The 13,440-nt window shown below is 42.8% G+C and overlaps 1 protein-coding gene across 2 annotated transcripts in view; it reads right to left on the bottom strand.

The window, feature by feature from the left end:
- The window catches only part of POLD1 (DNA polymerase delta 1, catalytic subunit), a 171,538-nt gene that overhangs the window by 119,463 nt on the left and 38,635 nt on the right, over nt 1–13,440 (bottom strand). For both annotated transcript variants that reach the window (XM_068241332.1, XM_068241331.1), the window contains exons 10-14: nt 11,735–11,839; nt 10,324–10,464; nt 7,987–8,097; nt 6,174–6,365; nt 1,618–1,706 (exon numbers count right to left, since the gene is read on the bottom strand). In XM_068241332.1, coding sequence (XP_068097433.1) covers nt 1,618–1,706; nt 6,174–6,365; nt 7,987–8,097; nt 10,324–10,464; nt 11,735–11,839 — 638 coding nt within the window. The remainder of the gene's footprint in view (nt 1–1,617; nt 1,707–6,173; nt 6,366–7,986; nt 8,098–10,323; nt 10,465–11,734; nt 11,840–13,440) is intronic.

Raw genomic sequence — 13,440 nt, 5'->3', positions numbered from 1 at the left:
GGCACTTTGCCAGCCGCGTGTGCTGCCTGATCGCCGCCGCTCTGCGGCGATTCGCCGCGAGCAGCGGCGAAAGAGGGTCCCCCCAGCCGCCTGAGCCCAGCGTAGCCGGAACAAAAAGTTCCGGCCAGCGCTAAGGGCTGGATCGGAGGCGGCTGACGTCAGGACGTCGGCTGACGTCGATGACGTCACTCCGCTCGTCGCTATGGCGACGATGTAAGCAAAACAAGGAAGGCCGCTCATTGCGGCCTTCCTTGTTTATTCTGGGCGCCGGAGGAGATCGGAAGATCGCCTCCGGAGCGCCCTCTAGTGGGCTTTCATGCAGCCAACTTTCAGTTGGCTGCATGAAATAGTTTTTTTTTTATTTAAAAAAAACCTCCCGCAGCCACCCTGGCGATTTAATCAGAACGCCAGGGTGGTTAACCTCCCCAGCGTTCAATTTCCCCAGGATTTCTGTGCAAACAGTGATAAAATTTATTTTTAAAACTTTTTTTTTTCTGTAACTTGCCAAAATGTGTCAAGCAAGGGTCTAGTATACAGTGCAGGAGAGTATTGATGTGTATGCATGTTTACACTGTTCACAGCATGTTTTTTTTGAACTGACATTTCTGTCCATACCGCTAGGGAGGTTAACAGGTCCAATAAATTGATGGCAAACTCGAACCCTATTGGACAGCTGACTTCAGGCCTTCATGCTGTGCATTATGGGACTGAGGTTTGCCATCTATACTTTTTAAGCTATGTAAACTCAGGACTTAAAGGGGCACTATTGCTAAAATCTTCTTTTTTAGACCCTTTAGTGTAAATGAGTGGTTTTAGGATTGATATTTCACATGAATCAGTCTTTTTGCAATGTATTTGTTTACATTGTTGCAATGTGTGCTCATTGATGCCGCCGCTACATTGCACAGATCGGAAAGCTGGTCAGGTTACCAAGGAAACGGACAACAATAGGTGTCCGTTTCATTGCCAGCTCAGGAACAGGGGGTCCTTGGCGGCCGGGCTGGCGTATGTCTTCCACACGCAGCCACACACAACAATATCTTACGCTGCACGGAGGAGAGGCAGCGTCCTTCAGTTTACGGCGGCTGCTGTGCGCACAGTATCTGCTCATTCGTGCAGTTACAAAGTTGGGAAATAAGAAAAGAGATGGGCAGAGGGGTGTAAAATAACAACAGCACACTAACAGAGGCATGCCTATTACAGAATGGTTTAGGCTGCATTGGCGTCGGGAAGGTAAAAGTATTGACGTGACTGCATGCCTCTATATGTTTATTACTAGTAAACAAATACATTGCAAAAAGACTGATTCATGTGAAATATCAATCCTAAAACAACCCATATTTACACTAAAGGGTCTAAAAAGAAGATTTTAGCAATAGTGCCACTTTAAATTACAGTTTAATGAATCATACTGAAGTGAGATCTGCAGCAGCCCCTTCCTTTACCTCCCTGAGATCCAGCGCTGCAATTCTCCCTCCGTCCTCTGGGTGGCGCTGTATCTCTGTTACCACCAAGAAGGTTAATGACAGGCCCCATAGTGTATGAGCTCCTCCTTTGCTTTTAAGGTCATTAAAAAAGCAGTGAATCAGTGTTAAAAATCTAACATGTTATCCTCACCCTTTAACAGGTTCAATGACGGTGGCTCCAGTGTAATCTTCCCCTCCTTCAGACTTCACCACTGGCATCACCAGGTTCTGCTTCATCGCCTAACAGAAGGTGACATAAGGTGACATACCAAATGATGAGCTGCAAGCTAAAACTACTGGCATGCTTAAAGGACAATGGAAGTGAGAGGGATTATTATTATTATTATTATTGATTTATAAAGCGCCAACATATTCCGTGGCGCTGTACAAAGTAAGAAACAAGCATGGGGTACATAATAATACAGACAATGGTGTACACCAATATACAAGATACATAATTAGTGACAAAATACAAAGAATGATACAAAATACAAATTATAGAATTGGTAATGACAGTGATAAAATTAAGATAATGAATAAAATGTATAATGGTTACCAAGACACAAAAGGGGGAGAGAGCCCTGCCCTTGCGAGCTTACAATCTAAAGGGAATGGGGGGGGAGGGGGAACAGGAGGAGGGGTAGTACGCAGCAAATATATAGAGGCTGTGTGTTTTAGGATACCTAGAAGGAGTGCAATTTGGTCTTAGTACAAAGGGAAGTGGCCTAAGGTAGCGCATATGCTTGTCGGAACAAGTGTGTTTTTAAAGAGCGTTTAAAGGTAACAAAGGTTGGCGAGTGACGGATGTGTTGTGGGAGGGCATTCCAGAGGAGGGGTGAAGCGCGTGCGAAGTCTTGTAAACGTGAATGTGAGGAGTTGATTCTAGAGGAGGACAACAGAAGATCATGTGCCGATCTGAGATTGCGATTGTATCTGGACATTAGTGAGGATATGTACCGGGGAGAGAGATTGTGAATAGCTTTGTAGGTTAGGGTTAGCAGTTTGAACTGAATCCTCTGGTTAATTGGTAGCCAGTGAAGAGCTTGACAGAGAGGATCAGCACAGGAAGATCGAGACGAAAGATGAATGAGACGAGCAGCTGAGTTCAGTACCGACTGGAGCGGGGCCAGTTTGTTAGACGGTAGTCCACAAAGAAGTATGTTGCAGTAGTCCAGACGAGAAATTATGAGAGCATGTATTAACATTTTAGTTGTGTCTTGAGTGAGAAAGGGACGGATGCGAGATATATTTTTGAGTTGGAGATGGCAGGAGCTGGTTATGGAGTGAACATGAGGAATAAAAGAGAGAGATGAGTCGAATATCACCCCCAAGCACCGAGCTTTGGGAACTGAAGTTATGGGAGTGTTAACATTTATTGGAGGCTACCATATTTATGGCTACCATATTTATTTATTTTTAACCATTTATGCCGCCTGGACGTGATCCTCCCCTCCAGGCGGCTGCTGTGCGCTTCTGCACGCACCTGCGGTTCCCGTTCATTGATTATGTCCCCAGGAGAAAAACCGACGGTCTCTTATCAGAGGCCGCGGTCTTTCTGGACAAAAAAGAAAAAAGAAGAAGAAGTTTCCAGTCCTCTTCTCGCCTTCTGGAAGCGAGAACGACCCAAAAAAAATCTCAATGTGGCCATCTTCTGGCCAAATAGTAAAACTGCATCTACATACATTTTTCAATACAATAAACACACATTATTACATTTAAAATTAACTGCTTATTTCCCACACCAAAAATTACCCATATAACATTTTTTATGGAAATAAAAAGATAAAAAACTAATAAAACTATAAATAGTTACCCTAAGGCCTGAACTTTTTAAATATGCATGTGAAGAGGGAATATTACAAACATTTTTTAAATTATAAGCTTGTATATAGTGATGGACACAAAACTGAAAAAATGCTCCTTTGTTTTCCAAATAAAATATTGGCGCCATACATTGTGATAGGGACAAAATTTAAAGAGGCACTTAATCCATAATCTTTTTCAAAACTAAATAGCCTGCATCATAGTGGAGGATGATAAGAGAATTACCGCTGTGTCTGTTCTCTTATCAAGTCCTCTGTTCTGCAGAAATCCTCATCGACAGCTCGCCCTGATGGCAATTGACCCAGGATTATAATCAGCATAATCCTCCCTCCTAATGCTGTGTCCTAATGCCGCCGGCTATGTAAAAATGCACTGAGCCGTGCAAGCTTCCTGATCTTTAGTATGTGCGCGCGCGAGGGCACGCTATACACTGTGCGCAGAATCTACGTATATACTGGCAGTGGTTACAAAAGCCGGCCAATAAGGAAAACTATGCGCATGCTCCTGCATCGGGAACAGCGCTTTGTGGACACTATACTCGTGCACTGAAACAGATAAGGCAGTGCACGAGCGAGTACAGCGAGAGGGCGGAAGAGGGATGATGGCAACAAGCGCTGGCTGACCCGGAAATAGTTCCGGCAAGCCGCGCCATTTTGAATAAATGAAAAAATATAAATATGCCGGTAATTTAAAAACGGAACGCTACGTAGCAGCGCTTCATAGGCGAAAATGAAGCGCTGAAGTATTACTTTCAGGCAATGCCTCCCTTTTGAAAAATCAAGTTGACTTAAGTATCCCTTTAAATGGTGTAATAACCGAGACAAATGGGCAAATACAATACATAGGTTTTCATTATGCAAGCCTGTATTATTTTAAAGCTATAATGGTCGAAAACTGAGAAATAATGATTTTTTTCCATTTTTTTCTTAATATTCCTGTTAAAATGCATTTAGAAAAAAATAATTCTTAGCAAAATGTATCACCCAAAGAAAGCCTAATTGGTGGCGGAAAAAAACAAGATATAGATCAATTCAATGTGATAATTAGTGATCAAGTTATTGGCAAATTAATGGGAGGTGAAAATTGCGATGTTGCATAAGGTGAAAAATCCCTACAGGCTGAAATGGTTAAGCAATACCAGTTTCCTGGCAGCCCTGCTGATCTCTGCCTCTAATATTTTACAGATCAGGTGTTTCTGACAATATTGTCAAATCTGACAAGATTAGCTGCATGGTGTCTGGTGTTATTCAGGCACTACTGCAGCCAAATAGATCAGCAGGGCTGCCAGGCAACCGGTATTGTTTAAAAAAGAAATACATATGACAGCCTTCATATTCTTCTCACTTCAGTTGTCCTTTAAGGTTCTAGTTCATGTGTATATTTTTAAGAAATGCAACTGAGGATTGTAATTATTAAAAAAGTATTAAAAGCATTATTATCCATGGTATTGATATTAATATTTCTGTACAGGGCTTAACAAAGATGATTTGCATATTTGAGAGGGATGCATTATGGAAAACCACAGTTGCTCATTTACAGCGGAATTATCTCAAATTCCTTCTGTTTTAAGAAGGCAACATTGTGTTGATTTTGAATAGAGGGCTTTTTGGTCTCTTTAAAGGTAATGACTGAGGTTAGGGGGAAAAAAAAAATTACTTACCTTGGGCTTTCTCCAGCACCTACCATCCGTCCCATCCCCTCGCTGCAGCTACGGTGGCTCCCGGTCCCCTCCAGTGCAGATGTCGACCTCACCAGGAACTACTGCGCCTGTGCAGTACATCCCTGATGACATCAGCGAAGAGGCTCTCATGCAGACACAGTAGATGCCAACCTGGCAAGGACGGCATTGCACCGGAGGGGACTAGGAGCTGCGGCGAGGGACATATCGGTTGCCAGGGGCTGGAGGAAGCCCCAGAGAAGTAGATTTTTTTTCTACCTCAGACATTCCCTTTAAGCCCTTTATACCTTCCAGGTGGTTTTGGGTCACCATGAGCTGTCTGGTTATTCCTTAGTACCAGTTCAAGACCTACCCATGTAGTGAGCACTCTAAGAGATCAGGTATATTCTGTACTTGCTTTAGAACTCTCAGTAGAGATCACCTGGCATGACTAAAGATGTCACCACCTGTGATAAATTCCAGAAAGTAAATCAGGGAGAGGAAAGATTGTCAATAGGCAAACACAGAAAAAAAATGTATTAATATTGTAAAAAATTAAGGGGAGTTTATTCATTACATTATTTTCACTACAGTTCCTCTTTAGGCTTATTTCGGACACACGTTTAAAGAGGAACTCCAGTGAAAATAATGTAATAAAAAAGTGCTTCATTTTTACAATAATGATGTATAAATGATTTAGTCAGTGCTCATTGTAAAATCTTTCCTCTCCCTGATTTACATTCTGACATTTACCACATGGTGACATTTTTACTGCTGGCAGGTGATGACAGTGGAAGGAGATGCCGCTTGTTTTTTGGCAGTTGGATACAGCTGTAAACAGCTATTTCCCACATTGCAACGAGGTTCACAGACAGGAAACTGCTAGGACCATGGTCCTCACAGTTTCCTGTGGGAGGGATTTCACCACAATATCAGCCATACAGAGCCCACTGATGATCCGTTTGTGAAAAGGAATAGATTTCTCATGTTAAAGGTGGTATAAGCTACTGATTGCGATGAAGTTCAATTATTGGTTACAGTTTCTCTTTAAGTTCCTAGGCCCAATCACATGCTGTAACCATTTCCCAAGAAAGTTCCAGGTCTCTTGCTAAACTCCTCATTTCTCTTAGAATGACTCAAACAGGTGGCATCAAAGACAGCAGTTGTCCAGGGATGTCAGAAGACAGTGGTTTTCAGATAAGGAACACCCAACTATGATCACCTACCTGTCTGAGAAGTTGTGAGACCACTTTGATTTGCTGCCCGCGGGATAACAGATAATTGAGAGGCACCCCTGTCACACGGGCCATCTCCATGTAATTGATGACGCACATGAGCTTTTCCAGAAGACGCAGAGGTAAGTAGGCATCCTTCAGACAGTACACAGCCAGCCTCCTCCGGGTCTGTTCATTCCCATTCTACAAGGTCAGTAATAAATAAAAAAAATATAGTAAAAAAAAATAAAAAAATTAAAATTAGACTGTAGAGGTATTTTAAAAGTATTGTTATATTGTTTTGCTTAAAGGACCTCTGTCGCGAAAATCTTAAAAGTTAAAATACATCTTAACATACACAAATAAGAAGTACATTTCTTCTGGAGTTAAATGAGCCATAAATTACTTTTCTCCTATGTTGCTGTTAATTACAGTAAGTACTAGAAATCTGACATTACTGACAGATTTTGGACTAGCCCATCTTCTCATAGGGGGTTCTTATGGTTTTCTTTATTTTTAAAAGCACTTAGTGCTTAGTTGCTCCGTCTAACTGCCAAAAAAGTGTATGGTGAGCAGGGAGGCTGTCCCGCATCATTGTATAAATCTTTTTCAGGAAATAGCTTTATAAAAAAATACAGGCCATGCTGAGAATCCCCTATGTAGAGATGGACTAACTCAGAACCTGTCAGTAATGTCAGATTTATACTACCCACTGTAAGTGACAGCAACATAGGAGAAGAGTCATTTATGGCTCATTTTACTGAGGAAGAAAAGTACTTCTTATTTGTATGTTTTTTAGATTTTAAGATTTTCGCAACAGTTCCTCTTTAAAAAGCAAATCAAAGAAAACCTGACTCCAAATTTCCATCATTTGATCCAATCTCTGCCATGTTCCACATACCTAACATTTTTATTAATGCCCAGCATCATCTCATCTTACTGCCAAGACCTGCAGAGTATTCTGTGTTTCATCAGGGTTGCCAAGATGATGTTACCTGAGGCCTAACTTTTGAATCAAAGACTAAAGGGTTATCTCCTTCTCTGCCAACTCTCCTACTAGAAGTGTGTTTACACTAGAGGGGCAGTGCAAGGTCAAACACAGAAGCAGTGATGTCCACTCACAGTGAAAGGGAGGGGTTTCTCATGAACAGAACTGCTGATGTGCAAAGAAAAAGATATACATACAAATAGCTATTGTCTGAAATGGAGTATGTGTTCAGGTACACTATAAAGGGCCTGAGCCCACTAACACAGTTGTGCACAGTTGTGTTCGCTTTTCAGTAACGCATCAATGTTGCTGAAAAGCGGACACAACTGCGTTAGTGGGCTCAGGCCCTAAAAGAAACATGTAATAAGGATAATATGGAGGGCGCAGTTTTTATTTCCTCTTAAAAAAAAAAAAGTAAAACAAACAAATAAATCCAGGCACATCGTGTCAAATTAGGACATTTAAATAAGTTATTAGGAAGGTGCTAAGGGGGATGGGGCCAGCAAAATGGCAAAGTCAATTAACCCTTTGCAAACTCACATGCAAATGTTAATACAAATGCATACACAGAAATAAAAAAAAAGGGGCTTGGTACAAAAGAATACATTCTCTTGCGTGGGCACCTACACTGCACAGAGGTACCCCAGTATTTGTAGGGGTCCTTACTCTGGCCCCGTATAAAATGCATAGTGCATACATGCAAGCTTAAAAAAAAAAAAAAAAAAGTAATTTGCCTGGCAATAAAATGTCCAATACGCCGAGCTTAGCCGGTCCTAATAACTGACATGCAGAACTGCTACTCAGATTGCTGTTTTAGCCAGACAGGTTTTGCAGTACCTGGAGATCAGTGATGATGGAGTGCTGTACATCCTCCTTCTGTTCTTGCAGGAAATGGAAGCTGACAGCATTCAGAGTGTATGACCGCAGCTTGTAGTCTCTCAGAAGAACCTACAGAAGAAAGAAACCATGTGATCTGCATAGAAAGAGTGCCTAAAGAGACACAATGAGCTATACAGGTGTATGCAAAGTCCTAATCCAACATAGAACTATACTGTGTTGCTTTATGCCTGTAAGGGCTAAGAATCCAGGGCTCTGAGTGAGAGCTTTTCTGCAGTAGGACTGTAGCGCAACTCAATGATTACTAATCAGGGTTATGAAACTCTGTGTGACTGTGAAAAGCACATCTGAGTGCCAGGACCAGATAAGGTCATTAGTTCAAGATTTTTAAGCTATTGGAGCTGAGTAACATTAACTCATTCAAGATGGACAGGCTCTGACCCCTTAACTGATTCATTATCTGTTGAGAATTAAAACTAGTTTAAAAAATGTGGAAAACAAAAAAAGCTATATAACTGAAAATAAACATAAAAAAACTCTTTTCTTTGCCATTAATGTTCTATTAATTTGTCGTACTACACATACAATTCATTATTTCGTACATTTTTTTTTTTTTTTTTTGCTTGAGATTTGCTTTAAACAATTATTTGCACATTCAATCACTGAGCTGTACTGATGCATTTTGGGTGTTACCCCCACATAAAGGTGAATACCTGCAAACTAGAGATATAGGTGAACAGCTCACGAGCTGCTTGCCGCAAATACCTGGCCCTGTACTACTACTGGGTTGCAATGCCTCGGAGTAGTACGCATGCCCTGGCCTGGACGCGCTCATTAGTACGCGTGCCCTGGCCCGGTGGTGGGCATCTTTCATTGCGCGCTTGTGGCTGGGCTCGCTTCAAGGTAATCAGGGATGCGCACCGCAGGGCCAGGGCATGCGTACTAACGAACGCGTCCAGGACATGCGCATTACTATGGGACATTGCGACCCGGAAGTACTACAGGGCCAGATTGCCCATAGAGATTTGCTGGTGAGCTGTTCGCCAACATCTCTATTGCAAACACTTTGTTTTGAATTGTACTTTGAACTCTTGTTTGTTTCTGTAAAGGGCTTGCAAGTTCCTTTAACCCTCTGGGCGATACAATTACATCGCCCAGGAGGGAGCGCAGCACTTTTTTTTTAAATTTTTTATTTTTTAAATCATGTAGCGAGCCCAGGGCTCGCTACATGATAGCCGCTGTGCAGCGGCATCCCCCCACCCACTACGATCGCCTTCGGCGATCAGAGTAAGCAGGAAATCCCGTTCAAAACGGGATTTCCTGCTGGGCTTCCCCGGTCGCCATGGCGACGGGGCGGGATGACGTCGTGACGTCAGAGGGAGTCCTGATCCACCCCTCAGCGCTGCCTGGCACTGATTCGCCAGGCTGCGCAAGGGGTCTGGGGGGGGGGGGGGGCTGCGCGGCACGGCGGGTAGCGGCGGATCGGCGGCGAGCGGAAGTTACACGCAGCTAGCAAAGTGCTAGCTGCGTGTAACAAAAAAAAAAAAAAATTATGCAACTCGGCCCACCAGGGCCTGAGAAATCCTCCTGCGCGACATACCCTGAGCTCAGCTCGGGATTATCGCCCAGGAGGTTAAGCCCACTAAAGAAAAGAAAAAAAGAAATGCTAGTAGTTCTAGTTCTCCATAACAAGGGCTGGATTTCTAAAAAGGCCACAAAGGCCAAGGTCTTGGGAGGCTGGACAAGGAAGAGAGGTTACTGCATTTGGAAGAGGAGGCCATATATGGAAAGAAACGCATGGAAGAAGGGAGTTGCTGCCCAAGGCAATTGCACATGAAAGAGAGGGGATGCTGTACAAGGATGTTATACATGGAAGAGGATGTGGCGAATGGAAAAGAAGGGGGCTGCTACGTATAGAAGGGGAGCCCATCAAAAAATTGGAATGGGGGAGAATTATTATTATTTTTTTTTTTTTTAAATAAAATCTGGCCTTGTCCATAACGTAACTGGGTGCCTTGTAACATGCTATTCTTGTGAAGCCTTATGGATGTGCCACAGACAGCTGGAAAGAACGAACTGCACTGAGATAGAGATCAATAATGCAATAATAAAAGGATGATAAGTCACTAGAGATGATCAATGAGGTGTTCATGCAGGATTATGTATACGCAAATATATGCAGCTTGAAAATGGACCAATCAATATAGACCTTGGTGGGACTTGGTCAATTTTCAAGCTGCATACAAAATTGACACAATCCTGCATGAACTCAAATATTTCAATCTCATTAATCATCTTTATTACTGTAGTTGCAACTCTGAGCACGTGCGGCAGTACCTGCAGGAGGTCAAACTGAACACGACCTTCACTATTAATGACTTTATTTTCCCGTCTGCCCATCTGCTTGGACTGGAAGGATGAATCCCGGATAACTGATTTGGTGTTGCGAATTCTCCCAAGGAAAGGAAATGTGCTGACCTGTAAGAAGCAAAGCAATTACAATCCTAAATGATCAAGGATACAACCATGAATGTATGACTCAATTGGAAGCTGAAGTGAAAGGACAGGTTAGCTGCCACCTAGGGGCGTAACAATAGACCCTGCAAGGGATACAGCCGCAGCGGGGCCCAGAAGCCGCAGGGGGCCCTGTGAGGGAAGACGTTTATTTTCCCTGTTCTGAGAGACTGAAAGCACAGAGAGAAAAGGCTTTCTGCACAATTTTTCTAATGATTGCATCTGCTCAGCCACTGATAAGGAATCATACAATGTTTTGCAGACAAAGATTTGTAGACAGTCCCTATTCAGTGTGCAGCAGGCTCTTGTGTACTTAGCTCTGCCCCCAGCCTCTCCACCCCCTTCCAGTGCTGTGTACTGTAGTTATGCTGGAGAAGTCTGCAGAGCCAGTTCTGCTCCATCAGAGATGGACAGAGTGAGTGTAATAAGCTGAGGCTGGGAGTGCACCCGTCTGTCAGTTTTCTGTATGCTCTTTCTGTACACCATGTTTGTCTGTATGTGTGAAAACATGCACGTTTTAATGGATAGAGAAAATGTGTCTGCATGGGGAAAGAGAATTTTTTGTCTGCATGGGGAAAACGCATTCAAGTGTGCACCAGCTAATTGATTACCATTGGTTCTCAGTTTTCCTGTGCGGGGGGAGGGGGGGGCATGCAAAGTTTTGCAGGGGGGCCCATTGATTTTTAGTTTCGCCCCTGCTGCCACCCTTAGTCTCTTTTTCAGAAACTCGGCTGCCTGTCTGCTAATTTATAAGAACAGAATACTTAATCTAATCAGAATTTACTAAATTAAAATGGATCTGAACTCTTGCACAAGACAGAAGGAAAACGGAAAGAAATTCACCCTCTATGTATTTAGAGTTTAGCCTGTCCAATTCCCCCTCATCTGTGACTAATCACAACTGTAATTTGATTTCTCAGCTGTGTCATCTCAGGAATCTTGGCAGCCTTGACAGAGGCAGAGCAGCTAATTTATAAACACAGGATGTTAACCCTATGCCTGCTCCCATCAAAGCAGGAAGTAGACAATGCAGATTTATCGCAGGAAAAAAATGTAAACGTTATTATGCTGTTGCTTATCTTTTGGAGCAGAAAAGTAGTTCTGAGTTCAGTTCTACTTTAAACCCTTTGTCACTGCTACTGTTCTTGAATTCTGCACTCTTTCTGTTCTTCCCAGAACTACTTTGGAATGAGTCCCACTGCACAAGAGAGGACAGGAAGTTCTGAGGCCTTACCTTAAGGGTCTGTGCTCTGTTGATGAGGTACGGCAAGTCGAAGTTCTGAATATTGTAGCCGGTTATGATATCGGGATCAATGACCCGTACAAATTCTGCCCAGGCCTGCAGAGAAGAAAACCTCTTACTGTATTGTGACAGTCTTACACAAAGTGCATACAGATCAAATTCACTAAAAATAGTATACATACACCTAAAGGATTATTAGGAACACCTGTTCAATTTCTTATTAATGCAATTATCTAATCAACCAATCACATGGCAGTTGCTTCAATGCATTTAGGGGTGTGGTCCTGGTCAAGACACTCTCCTGAACTCCAAACTGAATGTCAGAATGGGAAAGAAAGGGGATTTAAAGAGACACTGTAAAACCAAAAACGTCCCCTGGGGTGGTACTCCCCTCGGGAGGGGGAAGCCTCCGGATCCTAATGAGGGGGTCTCGCTGCAGCCCTCCGAACAGCGGCCCGACAGAGACCAGACAGCCTGTTCAATATTTACCTTTCCAGGCTCCAGCGGGGGCGCTGTTGCGGCTCTTCTGACGGAGATAGGCGGAAATAGCCGATCTCCGTCGGGTCCGCTCTACTGCGCAGGCGCAGGAGACTTGCGCCTGCGCAGTAGAGCGGCCCGACGGAGATCGGCTATTTCCGCCTATCTCCGTGGGAAGGAGCAGATACTGCGCCTGCGCTGGCGTCAAAAGGTAAATATTTACGTCGCCACCGCTCCGGGAGGATTTTCGCCACCGCCGTGGGACCGATGAGGACGGGGGAAGCCTCAATAGGATCCGGAGGCTTCCCCCACCCGAGGTGAGTACCCCCTAGGGGAGTTTTTTTCGTTACAGATTTTCTTTAACCACTTCAGCCTACAGCTTTGAAAATCTTATGCATCCAAGCAATGTTCACCTCCCATTCATTCGCTAATAACTTTATCGCTACTTATCAAAATTAATTGATCTATATCTCGTTTTTTCCGCCACTAATTAGGCTTTCTTTAGGTAGTACATTTTGCTAAGAGCCACTTTACTGTAAATACATTTTAACAGGAAGATTAAGATAGAAATGGAAAAAAAACATTTCTCAGTTTTTAGCCATTATAGTTTAAAATTAATACATGCTACAGTAATTAAAACCCATGCATTTTATGTGCCCATTTGTCCCGCTTATTACACCATTTAAATTACGTCCCTATCACAATTTATGGCGCCGATATTTTATTTAGAAATAAAGGTGCATTTTTTCAATTTGCGTCGATCACTATTTACAAGCTTATAATTTTAAAAAATGTAATAAGATACTCTCTTGACATGTATATTTAAAAAGTTCAGACCCTTAGGTAACTATTTATGTAGTTTTTTTTTTTTAATTGTAATTTTTTTTATTATTTTTTTTAATACAAAAATGTATTTGGGTAATTTTAGTTTGGGAGGTAAATAGCCAATTTTAGATGTAAAATAATGTATTTTTTATTCAATACAGGTATGTGGGTGCAGTTTACTATTTGGCCACAAGATGGCCACATTCAAAAAGTTCCTAGATGCGAACGATGTCGCATCTAGGAACTAAAATGAAGAGAAGTTGTTTCCTGGGGGCAGAAATACCACGCTCTCTGATGAGAAAGCGTCGGTATTTCTGCCGGGGACTTGGATCGGTGAATGGGAATTATATTCCCATTCACTGATCGGGGGGGCAGCGGGAGGTAGCGGGGGCGCG

This window comes from Hyperolius riggenbachi, chromosome 6 (genome assembly GCF_040937935.1).
Source record: "Hyperolius riggenbachi isolate aHypRig1 chromosome 6, aHypRig1.pri, whole genome shotgun sequence".
Lineage (NCBI taxonomy): Eukaryota > Metazoa > Chordata > Amphibia > Anura > Hyperoliidae > Hyperolius > Hyperolius riggenbachi.
Note: the sequence above shows the minus strand (reverse complement) of the source record. Positions and strands in the feature narration are given on the sequence as shown.